At 56.0% G+C, this 17,519-nt stretch overlaps 6 protein-coding genes across 6 annotated transcripts; 3 read left to right on the top strand and 3 right to left on the bottom strand.

Annotated features, from left to right (window-relative positions):
- Positions 1 to 3,905: 3,905 nt before the first annotated feature.
- CcaverHIS019_0702160 (uncharacterized protein) lies at positions 3,906 to 5,103 on the top strand (the record flags this gene model as incomplete). Its single annotated transcript, XM_060603635.1, has 3 exons — positions 3,906 to 3,908; positions 4,497 to 4,676; positions 4,969 to 5,103. 3 exons carry the CDS (start codon positions 3,906 to 3,908, stop codon positions 5,101 to 5,103), a joined length of 318 nt encoding a protein of 105 aa, XP_060459909.1.
- A 1,404-nt stretch (positions 5,104 to 6,507) lies between these two features.
- Positions 6,508 to 8,118, top strand: sds22 (uncharacterized protein; the record flags this gene model as incomplete). Its single annotated transcript, XM_060603634.1, has 6 exons — positions 6,508 to 7,034; positions 7,076 to 7,247; positions 7,362 to 7,583; positions 7,684 to 7,770; positions 7,819 to 7,988; positions 8,103 to 8,118. The coding sequence occupies 6 exons, from the start codon at positions 6,508 to 6,510 to the stop codon at positions 8,116 to 8,118; spliced, it is 1,194 nt and encodes a 397-aa protein (XP_060459908.1).
- Positions 8,119 to 8,323: 205 nt separating this feature from the next.
- CcaverHIS019_0702140 (uncharacterized protein) lies at positions 8,324 to 9,135 on the bottom strand (the record flags this gene model as incomplete). The annotated part of the gene is made up of 2 exons (XM_060603632.1): positions 8,324 to 9,061; positions 9,127 to 9,135. 2 exons carry the CDS (start codon positions 9,133 to 9,135, stop codon positions 8,324 to 8,326), a joined length of 747 nt encoding a protein of 248 aa, XP_060459907.1.
- Positions 9,136 to 9,540: 405 nt separating this feature from the next.
- Positions 9,541 to 12,148, bottom strand: ERC1 (uncharacterized protein; the record flags this gene model as incomplete). The annotated part of the gene is made up of 4 exons (XM_060603631.1): positions 9,541 to 10,386; positions 10,432 to 10,866; positions 10,901 to 11,970; positions 12,091 to 12,148. The coding sequence occupies 4 exons, from the start codon at positions 12,146 to 12,148 to the stop codon at positions 9,541 to 9,543; spliced, it is 2,409 nt and encodes an 802-aa protein (XP_060459906.1).
- Positions 12,149 to 12,924: 776 nt separating this feature from the next.
- On the bottom strand, positions 12,925 to 14,323 carry CcaverHIS019_0702120 (uncharacterized protein; the record flags this gene model as incomplete). Its single annotated transcript, XM_060603630.1, has 3 exons — positions 12,925 to 13,348; positions 13,386 to 14,048; positions 14,082 to 14,323. 3 exons carry the CDS (start codon positions 14,321 to 14,323, stop codon positions 12,925 to 12,927), a joined length of 1,329 nt encoding a protein of 442 aa, XP_060459905.1.
- A 1,521-nt stretch (positions 14,324 to 15,844) lies between these two features.
- On the top strand, positions 15,845 to 17,350 carry YDC1 (uncharacterized protein; the record flags this gene model as incomplete). Its single annotated transcript, XM_060603629.1, has 4 exons — positions 15,845 to 15,917; positions 16,084 to 16,316; positions 16,502 to 16,623; positions 16,840 to 17,350. 4 exons carry the CDS (start codon positions 15,845 to 15,847, stop codon positions 17,348 to 17,350), a joined length of 939 nt encoding a protein of 312 aa, XP_060459904.1.
- Between the last annotated feature and the right edge of the window lie 169 nt (positions 17,351 to 17,519).

Raw genomic sequence — 17,519 nt, 5'->3', positions numbered from 1 at the left:
GGTCTGCTCAACACCGCCGCGTTGGTGGTAAGAAGTGAAATGGGCGAATTGGGCCAGGGAGAAAAGTGGGAGGTCGTCCAGACTCTAGGTTAGCCGGAGTCTGACTGTCATAGGCCATAGTAGTGCTTCTCGTCAACATCAATAACGCGAATTCACTCTCGATATGGGCCCAAAGTGACCAGGAATACCCTCATCCATGCACAATACCAAGCGATGACACATCCGTGGCCACTTCATGCAGCCGCAACACGACCCGTATACTGAGCCAAGCCGCCGAAGTCTGCTGAGAAGCACCCGACCATACCACGCAGAAGATACCCCTAGCCGCAGACAAAGTCCCCTGAGGTAAGCTGGAAGAAACAACACTGTCCACGGTCACTACTGAGGGATTGCCCACCTGGGTAGTCAAACGTAAGTAACCACGCCGTCCTCGCCATCAACAACCTCACTCCCGACGACTAAGCAAATGGCCTGCAAGAGGGGGAACTTCCCTACGCCGTGTGGGGAAAACTAAATTGAGACTACCGCAACGAAAGTCGTTGACGGCTAGGTCGTGCAGGAGCCTGAGCGAGCTACCAGGCTCGGTGTTATGGAAGTCGCTGAACTCGAGATGACAACATCGCGGTCAAGCAGCTCCGAGTTGCCAACTCGTTCAACAAGCTCCGTGTCCACATTGGGTTTTACCAACAACACTTTCATGAGGCAGTCGAAGCGCCGAACGGGTCACACTGCTTACCAAATGATAGGGCTGATCCACGCCGTGCGCCTGAAACTCATTACCAGTGGCTCTTTTGGCAGCCAGATAGGTTACGCCTGCGACCCTGACCGCCGAACGAAAAACAGGCGCACCTTCGCATACTAAGAGAAAGAGCAGGCAAATCGTATTGGAAAGGCAACCACCTAGGGCCCGTGCCTCGCAGTCCATGCTATTGGCGATGGTGCTATGAGCGCTACACTGACGGCTTTCGAGACCAACGCGCCGGCTCGCAGGAAAGCTCATCGAGGGTCAACCATCGAGCACAGCCAGCTCCTTCAACAGTCGGGCATTGAGACTTTCGCCAGCCTTGTTTTGACTGCCTCTGTGCAGCCTCGCAATAAGTTTTGCCAAGGACTTTTGGCCCAGGTGTGGGGGCCCGAACCTTCCCATTCGAGTGGTTCGCTAAAGCCAGAATCCCTCTGAAAATATGCTCCGATTGCCCCGTCATCGAGCTTGATCACAGGGGGACTATCAGCCGTCCGGGTGTGGGTGAGGACGCTTTCTCCCGGAGCACCTGATCGACATCAGGTTGCGTCGGCGCCGTCGACCCAAAACTGCCGCCTCGAAATGGCATCGGCGGTACCGCACTGTCTTGATTGTACTGGCCAAGGATCCTCTCCGGCTCGACACCCCAGGACTCCGTGCCACGCAGGAGGGGTGGAACTATTCTGGGCGGTAAGTGGACATATCCCAAGTGGAGGATGCATTTTCCGTGGAACTCTAGTTTCTGGAAACCAGAATATATCGGAACTTCCACAAAGATAATAAACTCAACTTGGGGCCATGAGATCGCAAGGCGTATGGTTAACAAGCACAGTAATGCCTCTAATGTCTCCGCACACGTCTATCATCCCATGCATCCTTCTTCTAATCCTCCTCGCCCGACACCCCTGTTTCAAAGACAGCATTCTTTTGAATTTGGGAGGCCGCCAATGCCATCCTTGAAGGAGTCAACTGGGTGGACACAAAAGTCGCTCGCCAGCCGTGTAGTACCGAATAGATGCCTCGAGCTGGGTTCTCAGGATCTGAATCAACATGAGTCTGAGGCACTCACGCTGGTATAAAATTTCTCGAGGGCTAGGGTACGAGCATCGGTGGGAACTGGGCGGCTCGGTTCGATAGTAGGCAAGTGAGTGACGGCCGTGTACGACTATGCATTGTATAGTCGGGTGCTGCTGTGCAGACTTGCTCGGCTCGGCTCGGTTTGGTGTTCTGGTCGCAGTGCAGTTGTTGCAGTGGGTAGTAGAGGGATCGTATACCTAGTATCGTGTACGAGTGAGGGTATACTTGGTTATCGTATTAGGAATGGATATGCTGTAGATGTATTGATATCCGGTATGGGTATCGTGTGTGGGTATGGTGTATGGTGCGTCGTCGTTGTTGGAGAGAACTCCTGCCACCGCCCATGATGATGAAACTGCAGCTAGCCTGGAATCTGGATGACCTCCACTTTTCTTCACGGCCAATCTGCCCGTTCCACTTCCTACCACCACAGCGCCATGGGAGCATACGACGCGGTGGTAAGGGAGAGCTTGTCACATCAGTTAACTACCTTGAGGAAAGGGGCTAAATTGAAGCAATGACCCCCAATCGGGCCAAACGCTTCACGTTCTCCTTGGAGACGACCTCGAGGTGCTCGATGCGGTGAAGGTGGGTGGGGTGAGCTCCGTTAACCTTCATTGAAGCTTCGCACGTGTCATGCGCTTACTCTGAGGCAGCGCCTCCAATGGCGTGAACAGCCACATGCAAGACGAGCGAGTCCACCAGAGTGCCACCTTGTTTAGCTCGTCTCCTGGCCAGATGGAGCCTGGGGTCTCTCGTAGTGCCGTACCATATCCACCGAACAACATAACTACTCGCCGACACTAGGTTTCCGACCACTATCGTTCGTGAGTAACCAGGCTTGTTATGAGGGACGACAACTCGATGTCAGAAACGAGCCACGGTACGAACTACGACGACTCGTTCCTTACTACGACGGGGTCGTTCCGTAATGAGGTGATATACAGTAACCTATATATAGAAACCACTATTAACATGTATAGTTTCAACGTATGTATCACCTTGTTACTCAGTCACCACGACTACATTGGAACTATCCACCTCCGCCCGTCTCGAGCAACCGACTATCGGTGAATACCATCTATCCACGACATCTCTCATGTCGGGCACGGCTCCTTGAGGTAGGCTGTGCATCTGTCGAGGACACTGTCTGAGGGAATCTTGGTCCCACGACAGCAAGACATATGCGTCAGCCATGGGTTTCCTTGTTTTATGACCCGTAGCCCCGGCCCCGAATTTGATAAAACCCGTAGTTGCGTATTCACGCTCTGCATTCTCTTCATTCCTCACTTCAACATTCCTTTCGTACAAGTGTCAATAGTGTAGAAACAGTCCTGAGGACCACAGGTAAAGACACGAACATCGACCTGTCTCAATACTCCCAAAATGACCGGTGCCAATATCATTGTTTGGGGAGCCATCTTCTGCCTGGTGGCAGTGTGCAAGAACTCCCAACAGCTCATGGCCGTTGGTTTGTGAGAAACTACTTTAACACGATTGTGCTTGGTTCACACTCCAACCTCCTCAGCTTCTTCAAAAGCTCCATCGATCCCGGTCTTAAGATCTTCACTGTCCAGTGGTACAGCTTCCGGCAATAATTCTTGATAATTTCAGCGACTGTGGCGGCACGGCGTTCGAATCGCTTCCACGCGGAGTCGTGTAGTGCATTCAATTCTTATGCATTCATTCTATAAATCCACAGGAACATTGACTGGGGTGCCAGCAATATGTTTGTGGAATCTCATGTACTCACATTACCATCTGGTGGCACCACCACAAGCCTTCTCAACAGCCCTTCTTCTCTGGTACATGCTGAGGACAAGCTTCTTGAAGTATGCCTTTGGAATTTCAAGCCACACATGCTGTGCTGCTTCCCAGAGCTCGTCCAGGGTGCATGGGGGAGGGGAGACCATGGCTAGATGGCGCTTGAGCTCAGCCCATGCATGCTCAATCAAATTTGGAGTTAGGTGGAAAACCATGTTCAACCCTTGTTTATTCCACTCTGGACAACAAATCTTGGCCTTGTGGACAACTGCATTGTCCTCAATGATACCAGGAGTCGCTCCCCAGCCCCTCCAACGTGACCATGGTGAGTTGCTTGCGAAATGTGTGAGGAGACATGGCAGGGGGGAAGGTGCCACACTTGTCCTTGAGCTCCTTGAGAGGGCTTCTTCTGTTGGCATGCACAACTCGCTCAATCTTGGTCTTGAATGCCATTGAAACCTTCTTGGGGCATCCCTTGGAGTTGCCAGTCTTCATTGGCGAGCCCTTGCCATACCTGCGCTTGAATTTGTAGATGGTAGGGATGGGGCAGTGGTGCTTCTTGGAAACAGAGTGTGGGGACATGTACTGCACATCTGCACCGATTGAAATGCGCTCTGGAGTAGTGTAGCGATTCCCAGGCATAGTGGATGATGTTGAGAGTGTCTGTGCAAGAGAAAAAGTGCATAGCTGCTCTGGTTGGCCAGAAACGGCGGTCCGCGTGCAGGGGTTCGAACGCGCAATAATCACAATTCTCAAGAATTATTGCCGGAAGCTGTACCATGTTGGGGAACAGGGCCACCGTACGGAGCTGTGGGCGGCGTGCATCTCCCTCGGAGGCAGCTTTGGCAGTGCTATCGCGTCCGGCTTTGCCTCAGCGTACGAGCGCCATGCTTTCACTATTCCTCGCTGAAAGGTGATCTACATTTTTCTCAGGACCCTCATCGCTTTCCTCGGTATCATATTCTTCTTCATTGTCATCCTCGACGCCCCCGAAAAGGCGTGGTTCCTCGACGACAGGGAGAAGCTCATCACGCGCGAACGTCTCCTCAGCAATCTCCTGAGCATCGACAAGAACTACTTCGGTTGGCACCAGGTCCGGTAGGCACTCAAGGACCCCCTCATCTGGCTGTACATGCTCGGCTCGGCACTCCGTGCATCCCCAACGGCGGCTTCACCAACTACTTTGCCTCACTCATCCACATCCAGGGCTTTGGCTTCAACCCCAAACAGAAACCTCTCCTCGGCATGGCAAACTCATGGCTGGCCATTTGTATTGTTTTCTCCATGTACATGGAGACGTGACCGCTTGAAGAACCGCACCGTCATGGAGTTTGTCCCACCTGCAATCTGAACCGCCGGCCATGATCTGGACTATAAACCCTTAGAACCGCATCGGTTATCTTGTCGGCTTCTACCTCGTGTTCCCCAACGCCGTCTCAAACATTATCCTCCTCGACAATGTCATCACCAACGTCGCTGGCCGAACCAAGAAGCTGTTTGCGGACGCAATGTTCATGTGATTTTACTGCGCTGGCAACCTTATCGGCCCACAGACATTCCGCCAACAGAACGCCCCGGCGTTCACCCCAGCTTTCAACACTCTCATTGTGTGTAAGGCCTTGACCGCCATGATTATAGTCGCCATTTGGGTCATTTGCAAGCGTGAGAACAGGCACCGCTACCAACTCAACCTATCAAACGATTCCCGCCTTTACTCAGTCTGATTATATTCCCCTTGAACCCTACACTGGGAGCAAGTCGCGGGGCAAGGGCCTCACAGACCGGGAGGACCCAAACTCTCGCTACAACATACAGTTTGTGTTTAGACAGGGTTTGTGGGCTTGGGCTGAATTCAGCGCATTTCTGTTCGCAACTCTTCTTGATTGTACCAAAGAGTTTTGGGCAGATATGCAAGGCAAATTGTCTCTGATTATACTCTAATACCTCTGTCCCAGAGGAAGTGCAGTGTATGAGCAACAGACTTTAGCCGAGAAGTAGTTCACTGTTCATTTCCACGAATGGAGAGGTAGTATAAGGTCACAGGAAGTGCTACTGGAGAAGAATTTGGCTTAGATACCGCCGCCTTCGGCGTCGGTACCATACAAAGCGTGTCGCGTGCAACATGTCTCGCATCAGCAATTACGGCATCAGACGTAGTGAGCGCAGCTTCGCACCGCCGGCCCAAAGCTACTTGTAAGACTCTGCATCTCAACGATTATGAACCACGGCCCATAGTACGCGGTAAAGCATACAAGGCCAGCGTAATGAATCGATTTGGGCATGTTCAGTTCTGACGGTAACGGGCGAGCCCAGTAAAACGAAGATCTGGTGGTGCACTACTAGACGAAACAACGTGTCAGGCGATGGTTCTAAGAAGCTTAAACTCACTGCCCGAGACCAGTTCGTTGGATTAGATACCGTCTGTACAGGCCCCTAACGCGCCAGTTCTTAAAATGGCACTTAAAATGGCGCGCTCTGCTTGTAGTCTCTCCCTACTCAAGTCAGAAGTTCGTCAAATGGATCATAGGCGTTGGTTGGATTTCGCATTTCCCTTTATATAGGCAAGGGGGAACTGTGTTGGATCTGCGTAGCTACCGGAGGACTTACGCTGAGCAGATCGGTTGCAGGCTGCAGGCCCCAGAGGGGGAAATGCAGGCGACAGTTGCAACGGGTTGCGGGTGGTGAGAAGTGGTATGCAGAGGTAGATGAGATAGACGCGGCAAGTACACAGACGCCACGTGGGTGTTCAACCATGGGAAAGTGGAGGTTGGGTGTCATATGGCCACGTGGAGTGACGATGACAAGCAAGTCAGCCCAGAGAGCAAGTTGTCGTCAGTTCCACTTTCGTCATCACTCACGCTTCTCTCATCCTATCACTCTTACTCTACCTTTCTCTCACTCACTCTCTCTCTCTCTTCACAACAATGCCGGCAGCACCACCGGCCCCAGACTCTTCCGCCCCTTCGCCTGACCCCGCGTCTGAGCGTCGCCCACACATGGAGCACTCGTCGTCGTCGGGTGCCCCACCCGCGGCTGCCGACAGCCAGCTAGCAGTGCCTCAGCCAGAGCGGCACGCACGCCTGGTGACGGAGATTGTGCAGCTCCCTCCAGACCTTGACAGTGACGACTCGGATGACGAGCGCAATCCCGCCGTTGATCGGGCGCCTACCGACGGCGACGGTGCACCGGACGACGACTTCCTGTCAACCTACCCGGACGACACCGAAGAGCTTCACCTCCAACATCTGCGCCTTGAGAACTCGTCGCTTCTTCCTCTGCACCTGCCACGGTTTACGCATCTAAACCGTCTTTGTCTCCGCCAAAACGAGCTCTCTTCTCCTCTTCCGGCCGACTGTTTCACTCTCAATGAGCTCGAGGATCTTGACCTTTACGACAACCGACTTGGTCCGCGAGTCGAGGACGCAGAGCTGAAGGGGGCATCCAAGGTTACGTCAGTTGTTCTGCGAAGCTTAGTAGCGGTGCTAACGCCAGCTCTCTCGACCTGTCGTTCAACAACATCCGGCATGTCCCTAACCTCCCTTCACTCAGGGACGTAGACACGCTCTACCTAGTTCAGAACAAGATTTCCCGCATCGATGAGGGTGTGCTGGACTGGTGTGCCGAAAAGATGAAGAGCATTGAGTTGGGTGGAAACCGCATTCGGGTGAGTACGGTCTGGTCGTTAGGGTGGCGAGGCGTGTCACATGCAGTGCAACTGGCTCGTCCCCCCTCCTGCCCAACTTTCCTCGCACTACCTGCGACGTCCTAACGCGCCCAGGTGATGGAGAACCTGGCGATGCTCACAAAGCTGGAGGAGCTGTGGCTCGGCAAGAACAAGATCCGCAAGCTTGAATGTCTGGACACGTTCTCCAACCTCAAGATCCTCAGCATCCAGAGCAACCGCATCACCAAGATGGAGGGGCTGGAGGGGCTCGTCAACTTAGAGGAGCTGTACCTCAGCCATAACGGGTTGCGGAAGATTGAGGGCCTGGAGAAGAACGTGAGTGCGAAGGCGTGAACGAGTGAACCCCAGTCCCCAGTCAGTTGGGAGCATGCGACGGGGTCTCTCTCGAACACTACGGCGCGTAACTTACATGCAGACCAAGTTGCGTACACTGGACGTTGGGAACAACGAGATTGAAGAGGTCGAGGGCGTGTTGCATCTCGCAGACCTCGAGGAGTTCTGGGTGAGTCGCTGAGGCGCCATACATCCTGTGGCGATCGCTAACAGGTAGGCCTCTTACAACAAGATCCCCAACCTCCGGAGCGTCGAGAAGGAGCTCAGAGGGCTCAAGAACCTTGAGACGGTATATCTCGAGGGCAATCCGTGCCAGACAAACGACCGTGCGCAGTACCGCCGCAAGGTCATGCTCGCGCTGCCGCAGGTCAAGCAGATTGACGCAACGTGAGTGACGTGAACGTGGTGGCGGTATTACACACCGAGACTTGCGGAACATGCTAGGCCTGGCACCACCATTGTCGCCGCTCCTGATACGCAGCGGAACTCGGCTGATCGCAGGTTTGTCCGCATGTAGACAGCTCAGTTGGGCACCCACATCATTATCTCTCCCATGCGTTGAAATGTAGATCTATGCAGAGCTGTGTACAATTGCACAGCGACAGCAGGACGTCATCTAGGTGCATAGCTACAATGGGCAGCTGTCGATACAGTGCTTGTTATCTATAGTCGTCAAGTTGGCACGTTGATCTCGGGGTCGTGGTGCTCAATTAAAGGGACGCTCAGGCGGCGGGATAGCCCATCTCGGCGAGACAGCGATCGAGCTCACTCCACTCGTTCATGATGACCTTGGCACCGGCATCCTTGAGGGCCTTGGCCATCCGGTCGCGCTCGCCGTCAGTGTACGCACCAACGTAGCCGAGGGTGGGGATCTCGGCGCGGATGGCGGAGATTGTGCCACTGGGCGAGTCCTCGATAGCGATGCACTCGTTGGGTGCTACGCCGAGGCGGAGCATGGCGTGGAGGTAGATGGCAGGGTCAGGCTTGGAGGTAGGCACAGCGAGTGAGGAGGCGGCCGAGTAGACTCGGTCGCCGAAGAAGTGGTCAAGCCCGGTCTTCTGGAGCGAGACGTTGACGCGGCGCAGCGCAGATGAGCTGACCACGGCGAGGGTGGGTGCGGGCTTGCGCTGCGAGACGTTTTCCAGTGCGGCAGCGGCGCCAGGGGCAGGCTCCAGACTCGTCTTGAGATGGCTGATGACGGCCTCGACTTCGGCCTTTGCGAGGACGTCGACATCGATGGGCGGGATCTCGAGCTGGTACTCGCGTGACAGGGCGCCCAGCATGCCGCGGAAGTTCTGACCAACAAAGCGCTCCTGCAGCTGTGGACCAGTGAAGGTCTTGTTGATTTCGTGCCGCTGGAGGATCTGGTTGATAAGGGTCGCGCAGGCTGCGAATGCCAGATGCTCTGACAGTACGAGCGTGTTGTCACAGTCGATGAGGAGGGTTGGAGGGTTCCGAGGCTGGAGTGAGTACAAGGTCAAGATGGTGCGGGTGTGTGTCTGTATTTGTGTCGAGGCGGTCTCACCTTGGTCATTGTGAGTGAGGTTGATATGAGAGGAGAACTACAAAGGAGGATGTTGGATCGGACTTGTATCTCTATATCCTGCTTTATCTGGGATCGCCACAGAAGGACCCAAGTGACGCAAGTGAAATGAGGTACGTCACTTTCCCAGCACCCCATTTTTATGAGGGACTCGGAATTTCACGTGAACTGAGCACAACGCGCGGAACACGTCAACATCAACACGCCTTACACCGTGCTCCTCAACACAAACAACGAGCTGCATGACTATAGTGCAGAATGAAACTATGCGAGGATCCAGAATGCGTGATGATAGGTCTATCTATTTTTGACGTGGAGAGAAGAATGCCTCTCGGGGTAGCCTTGGCGTAGCAACGTCGCACGTCGGGTAGGGTGGTAGGGTTACATTGACAGCACTCACGCAAGTAGCGCCTGGCGCTCCGGGTCGTACTTGCCGTTGAGCTGCCTAGGTCCGGGGCGTGGCGTGCCGGGGTCACTGCGGTCGCTCTCCCACCCAGCGTGGGGGGAGCGATAGATGCGACTCGTGTCGCCGCTGCGCTCGCCGTCGGGCGGGTTTGGGGCGCAGGCGTGGCCGTCAAACCCGTCACTGTCGTCCACGTACTTTGTGTCGTGTTCGAGCGGGCCAAGACCAAGGCGGAGACGCACGCGCTCAACACCCTGGTCCCAGTCGGTCCGCCATACGATGGTTACGCCCAGAAGGGAACCGTACAGCAGAGCGACGGCCAGACCAATCCAGATGCCGACAAGCGACATGTGGTGGCGGAAGGTCAACCATAGGCCGAACGGAATGCCAACACCATAGTAAGCTGTGAAATTGACAATGGCGCCGATCGAGTGCAACGCGAGCGCGCGCATAATGGCGTTCGCAGCTCCACTCAAGCCGTCCATGATCTGGAACAGGCCCATCCAAGGCATGACCTCGGCGACCATGGCGACGACCTCAGGGTCGCTGTTGAAGAGGTATCCCCACTGGTGGCGGAATACGACGCAGATAAAGCTGTTGAAGAGGGCGAAGACAGTCGCGAGGATGAAAGCGGCACGCGCAGCCCATTTGGCCTCCCACGATCTGCCTGCGCCGAGGAGGTTGCCGACACGCACAGACGCAGCCACGCCGAGAGCTGCCGGGAATTGGTACAGGGTCGCGCACGTCGAGAGGAGCACCGACTGCGCGGCGAGTGCGGTTGAGCCGAGCAAGGCCGCTGCTAAAGCGCAGACCTCCCACGCCCACCATTCAGACGAGAGCTGCGGTCAGCCACGCAAACAGCCAACAGTCATCCAAAGACTTACCATGACAGTACCTGCCAGTCCCAACTGCGTCACTGTACCCAGCCTGGAGAAGATGTGGGGCAACGAAAACGGGTGGAGCGAGTCGCGCGGGCCCCACCACATTACGTAGACAAAGAGCATGGTACCGGCCAGGTTGAATGAGAAGGCAGTGGCGACGGCGCCTCCAATGAAGCCCAGACGGATGGGCGCGGGTCCCCAAACCAGAAGCAGGTTGAGGAGGAGGTTGATGGGCGCTACTACGAACAGCACGTACGTCGGGATGTGCATGATGTTCTGCGACTGGAGGTACTTCCTGAGCACAACGTTGGTGGCGTACCCTGGGATACCGATAGAGAGCCAGGCAAGATACGTCCCAGCCAACGACGCGACGTAAGGGTCCTGCCTGAGCCACAGGAGCACGACCTCGATATTGAACCACAGAACAAACATGGGAATCTTGGGTTAGTGCTATAGAAGGAGTGGGACTCACCATCGCGACGATCATGACGACTGTGCACCGCATTGTCCACAATCCCACATGTCGCCGATCCGAGCCGGTCCAGGCGGCAGGGAGGAGCGTATCAAGGCTGGTAGCCAACCCTTGGAGGATTGAGAAGCAGGTGACAGCGGCGGTCATGTTGGCGAGACTGGATGCGGCGAGGTCCTTGGTGCCGAGATGCCCAATGGATACGACAGAGGCGAGGGAGAGCGAGTACTCTGCAAGCTGGGTGAGGAAGACGGGGATGGTGGAGCGGATGAGCAGGGGAAGCTCGGCGTCGAGCGCGCTGCGCCAGGTGCGCACCTCCTGACCGCATGCATCGATGGGAAGGTCGAGGTCTTCAGCCTCTAGCACCGCAGCAGGGTCATCAGAGAGGGGCTCGCCAGTCCCGCCAGTTCCGGGGAGGTAGAGGTTGGACCGGGCGGCGGCACGTGCAGCTGCTTCCTCGTCCTCCTCGAGCTGGTACAGCGGGCGGAAGGCAACGTGAGGGGAAATTGGGCGGCGGTCGTCATTCCGTCCCCGGCCATGCATCGCTGGCGGGCTCTGGGTCCGGCGCTCGCGGTCTGGCTCGCTGATGACCGAGATCACGCTGCCGTTGGCCTCTACACTCGCGATGGCGCTTGCGGATGCGCCTGCGTCAATGGCAGCCTGTCGCCGAGCCCTGGTCATGGGTCGCACAACGTGGCGGGGCGGGGTGCGCCCCTTGCTCCGCGAGCGCGAAGTGTCAGGCGGGGCACCAGGTACTGGCATTGTACTAAGGTCTGGCGCCTGTAACGGCTCAGAGTTGGAAACGGCTCCGTAATCTGGACTCCGGGCACCGCGACCAGTGAATGACAGGCGCTGTGGCCCGCGTCCGCGCCCGCCCGCATCTGAGAGGCTCGAAGTCTCAGATGTCGGCTTGCCATCCTCAATGTCGTGGGGGAAGATTGCGTCTCCCACGCTTACATCGCTTTGATCGGCCGGATGAGAAGTGCGGTCGATGTTCCAGCGTAATGGTCGGTGTGAAGCAGCATTTGATGCCCGGCGACGCTGGATGAGGTGCTCGAGGTTATTTTGGAGGGCTAGAATGAGTGGAAATTCTGAGAGGAGGGAAGGAGTGGCATGCCAGGTCCGCAAGGCACAGGACTGAGCGACAACGGGTTGCGCAGAGAGGAAACTTCAGCGCACTAGGTTGTACTCACTGTAAGGGGATGTTGAGAGCGAGGTGGCAAGAGTGGAATGAGGATAGTTTGAGCCCATTGTGATCTGGCCACTGGCAATGGCCAGAGGACGAGGGAAGGGGAAGGGGGGGGGGGGGGGGGGGGGGGTGGTTCCGCCGTGTGGGTGTGATTGGTAGGAGTGGGGAAGAGTTAGAGCTGAACAGAGAATGGAGATGTTGTGTACAGTAGTGTTGAAGGATAGAGTAGGGGAAGGTGTTTGGATGGAGGATGATGTCGAGTTGCGCGCGGGTTACAAGGGATGAGGATGAGAATGAGAATGAGATGGTTGGCTACAGCTGGTTGACGGTGGGAGATGAGTGGAGTGTCGAGTGGAGTAAAGTAATAATCTACTTGCTCCCTGTCATTACAAAGTCTGTCTCAATTGATCATTTCAACAGAGCGAGTACTGTATTGAGGCAAAAGCTATTGCAAGTGGGTTTAAGTGGGCCTAGTGAGGCATTAACAGTTCTACAGTGACTACTACCTCGGGTCCGGCGGTGGTATTACGGTAGTCGCACCCAAAAATCTGGTCATTACCCTGAGTCGATACAAACTCGGTATCTCGGCGATCGGCGACCCTCCGTTGCTCCATACTATTACTCTGTAATACTCTGCATATTACACCGTGAGCGCTCAACCGTCACAATCCCATTCTTTTCCGACCGACACACTTCTTGCTCCCCCTTTTCCTCCCCTTTTGCTCCCCTCGGTCCTCCGACCTCCCCTATCCAATCCCCCGACCAAGGTGTCCGGGGCCCATTCATCCATGTGCGTTCAGTACCATGTGTACCAGGTTGTATTCTAGCCAAGATGACGCTATGCCGTCGAGGCAGCAACAGCAGCCACCATGCCAGCAGCATCAACGACAGCCGAGACAAACCCATCCACCTCCTCAGGGTTGTTCTCAAAGTTGAGGGCAAGTGTACCCCGCTGTGCGACCCAGTACCCCTTTTCGAGCAGCTTAAAGAAGAGTACCTCCATGGCGGCGTCACGGTCCTGCTCCGGAAGCGTGCAGTAAAGCTGGTTGATGGAACCCAGACCCTTGACGTGGAACGGCACACCAGATGCCTTGAGGTCCCTGTTCAAAGTATCACGCATATAGTCGCCGAGGTTGTTCAGTCGTTCAAGTGCCTCTCGAGTTAAGAGGTGCTCCAGGGCCGTGGCTCCAGCCACCATAGTCAGAGGCGAGTTGTTGAACGTGCCTCCGTGCGAGATCGCACCAGGCTTCCGGATGTCGAACCTGACGTTAGCGGTGCTCAGACCATGAGACGCCTTACATCTCCATGATCTCGCGCTTGCCGCCAAACGCGCCAAACGCAAATCCACCGCCAAAGAACTTGCCAATGGTCGTCATGTCTGGCGTGATCCCTAAAAGAGCCTGCCGTCCACCTGGAGAGAGCCGACTGGTCTGCACTTCGTCAAAGATCAAGACTGCTCCGATCTCGGTAGCGTAGCCCCGCAACTCGCGCAAAAACTCGGGCTCGGCTGGAATACACCCACCGGCACCGAGCATGGGCTCGACGATGATCGCGCCGACGTCTGCCTTGATAGGGTCGAGGAGAGCCTTGGTGCCGCTGATGTCGTTGTACGGCGCGATCACAAAGTCGAAAGGAGCTCGCACAACACCTTCTGGCGTTCCCTTGTCGCCAGAATGGAAGTGGCACAACAGCGAGCCGTGGTACGCGCCGTCAAAGACGACGACCTTGTTCCGGCCAGTGTGCTTCAACGCCGCCGTGAGCGCAAGCATGTTTGCCTCGGTACCCGAGTTGGCAAAGCGCACGAGCTCCATCGATGGGAAGCGAGACACGAGGCCGGCGGCGAACCGTCCCTCGTGTGCCGTGTGTGCGCCAAACTGCAGGCCTTGGTCCAACGCGGAGCGGATCGCGTCAAGCAACACGGGGTTGCTCTTGCCGTAGATTCCACTCGTGTAATCCGAGAGGCTGAATTAGTCGCATACAAGCAAGTCAACTCACAAGTCCTTGTATGTGTGGCCATCCAAGTCGGTGATGGTTGACCCACGGCCACTGTCAATCATCAATGGGAATGGGTCAACAACGAGTGTTGTGCGTGTCCCCCCACCAGGGAGAGACTCTGTGGCCTTGGTGTATGCAGCATGTGACTTTGGGTTACGCTCGAGGTAAGCCGCGCGAGCGGTCTTGAGAGCTGATGCGAGGCCAGGATTGGAAGCTGCGTTGGACTGGCGTGAGAGGGACATGGTGGGCTTTGAGGTTGGTATCGCCCATGTTGTATCTCTTGGCTTTTGAGGACTACTGAAAGTGTGGGGCCCTATCGGCGATGACCGTTTCGACCTCTGTCACCACCACGTGACTCATACGTAACCACCGGACCCTGCCAGACCACGTGGCTACACGTCATTCCATCTGTACTTGACATTGCCTCCGTTGCCTCTGTATATTTACGCCTACATTCCATACTCGTCATATGTCATCACATACATCAGAGTGGCTTACAACCGTCTACCTCGACCACCTTATGGCGACTCGAAGGTATAATCTAGGCTTCGGGGTACCAGAACAAGGCAAGCGCGGCCCAAGAACATGTGGTCTTTAACTGGCCACCAGGCCTTAAAGTGGTTTTTGCGAGCGATTACGGAGACTTGGCGAGTCTCCCGGCAGCAAATCGGCCGCCTGGGTCACTGCCCGGAAGCTGCATGAAAAGGGACCTTGACTGTTACGGTGAAAAAAAAGCAATGTCGTGCTAGAAGGGAACAGCCTGCGCAAACTCGTGATGGGAGTCTGCCTCCGCAGCCGTGAGCCTGGCGAGAGGTACACGACTGCTTTGAGCGCCACGTGTTCATTTTGGCATCTTGGTGATGGCGAGCGACGCGAACACACAGTAGAGAGAACTCCACAGTAGAGAGAACTCGCAGAAACCATCAATAATAGTCTGCGCTTTACAACCAGTGAGAGCCAGGGCCAAAGTAGGCTCTGGAGATGGAGTGTCTACGCGCGAGGCCACCATCGGATTCAGCGGCCGCGGGGTTACCCTCACGTCGAGATTCGTGCAGCGAATCTCGACGTATGTTGAGATGGGGTGAGGGGGGGTGATGGGGGTGAGTCGCGCTCCGTTGCGTGCGCGGTGCCTGTGTGTGTTTGGGTGCCAGCCGGTCATCCCTGATTAGCCTTTGCGCTGCTGCTGACACTCAACCCCAACGATGCCCAACAATCCCATGTTCAGTATTAATACAGTAGATTACACACAAAGCTGGAACTGGTGCTTGGAGGTAGCAAGAGTCACGAACCGCTTGATGAGGATACACCATTCATGAATGCGGATGCGGTGGTGATGGTAACAACCGAGGGCCAGGGTGCTGATATCAGCTCTACTGCCCTGCTGGTTTGCTTTGCAGCCAAACCCCCTGAGGGGAGGTGCTTTATGGCGCGGATTAGTCGTCTTCAAGCAGGAAATAGCCGTAAAGCCCACGGCCCAGAGCAGATGCCAACTAACCCTTGCCCTTGATTACGTATCCCCCAGCCGCCATCATGGTGCCTGCGTATTCGGCAAGCGTACCTCTCCACTGGCCACTGCCCACTGGGCTCTGCGCACGAGGCCAAGTGCTCTTCGCCGGGGGTATGAGCAGCACCCTCTTGAGAGACACCCGACCTCTGTGCGTGCATCCATGTTACCGGCTTGGTCTCGTAAAAGCAAACCGCGCCGCATTTGATCGTTTCGTCTTTCGCCTTTGCCTTCCCACTCTCCTTTCCCGCACCTCGATATGGGTGCATTCGACTTTCTCCACACCGACGCCAACCTTGACGGTTGGCATGGGCCCGTCACCAGCACCATTGGTGGGTGTTGTGCCTTGGGTTGCGGGTTGCGGGTTGCGGGTTGTGGGTTGTGGGCTGCGGCGCATCTCACATTGCAGCCCGGGTGGTGGTAGTGGTGCAAGCCACCGACGTATACCTGCGCACACAGCCTCACTCCCATTACTTGGCATAGCGTCGCTGACCCCAGACTGGTGCGAGCTCAACTACACCACCTCCTACCTCATTGCCGAGTTCATCAACACTCTCACAAATGTTCCCGTCATCATCATGGGATTGTATGGCGCTTGGGCAACGATAGCCGCCGGCACGCCACGGCAGTACGCGCTTGTGTTTATCGGCCTGACTCTTATCGGCATCGGGAGCTTTGGCTTCCACTGCTCCCTCAAGTGGTCATGGCAGCTAATGGACGAGCTGCCGATGGTGAGTGCGGGGTTGATGTGGTTGAGAAGGTGTGGGTGAGGTTGGGGGCTGGGATGCATGCCGCGGGGTGGTTGCCACGTGCACTCGCCCTCTGGAGAGCGCCAGCCCAGCGCGTGTGTCAGTTGTCTTTTGTAGCCAGCTCTCTTGGACTCTGGCGCCCTCAATTCCATGAGCGCTAACACCAGATCTATGTCGTCTCATACGCTGCATATCTCGTGATTGACACGCTGCCAGGCTTCAAGCCTCGCTTCGGAATATGGGGACCGTTGCTTCTCATCGCGTGGGACATTTTTGTGACCGTGTCCTAGTGAGTGTGAGCGTGACGCTGTGGCGGTCCAACAGATGCGATCGGGCGCTGGCGCCGGTGCACTACTGGGTGTGCTGAGCGAGCTGAGAGGGGATTCTTGCCAACAGACGGCGGTCGTGGGTTCATGCCGTGCATACACTCTGTCCGTGCACACTCTGTCCGTGCACACTCCTCTCTGAACTGAAACTGCAATCCTGGAATGTTTGCTGATGGCAGCGTCATGCTCCCCAACCCCGTCTATCACCAGGTCGCCTTTGCGCTCATCATGACGTCGTCGATCCTGCGCTCGGCGCAACTCATCTTCCGCCTTCCCGAATCCCTGCGTGCCAAGTTGGGCCGCACGCTCGGCGGCGGCGTTGCCGTCTTCGTCCTCGGCTTCGCCATCTGGAACGCAGACAATTACTTCTGCGTCTACCTTCGCTCCACGCGCGCGTGGCTTACAGCTCACGGCCTCGGACCCCTCGGACACTTTACCGAGGGACACGGGTACTGGCACCTCATGACTGGGTACGGTTCCTACCGCATCTTCATTGCGTGCACCCAGCTTTGCCTCGCCGTCAAGACAAGCCCGACAGAGTGGACATATGACGAAAAGCTCTGGTTTCCCGTCGTCCGTCGTGTCAAGCCAATCGCGCGCAACGCAAAGCCTGTCGTCGAGTCCCAGTCCGATACCGACGCGCCGGTGAACGAGAAGCGCAAGTCCAAGCCCGGTGAGACGACGCCATAGCGTTTCCCCGCCTTTACCCTTCCCACAACATTCTAGTCACTCATTAGCACCAGCTGCGCACTCATGTCGCTCAGCTGCCTGGCTGGCGGCGCAGTGCCGCCCGAAGTACACTGTCTCTGCTGTACATTAGAACTCTAGATGCACTGCATACTACTGTGCGTTATGGACG

The sequence above is a fragment of the Cutaneotrichosporon cavernicola genome, assembly GCF_030864355.1.
Source record: "Cutaneotrichosporon cavernicola HIS019 DNA, chromosome: 7a".
Classification (NCBI taxonomy): Eukaryota; Fungi; Basidiomycota; class Tremellomycetes; order Trichosporonales; family Trichosporonaceae; genus Cutaneotrichosporon; species Cutaneotrichosporon cavernicola.
The sequence above is the reverse complement of the archived record's forward strand: the minus strand, read 5'-3'. Positions and strand labels throughout refer to the sequence as shown.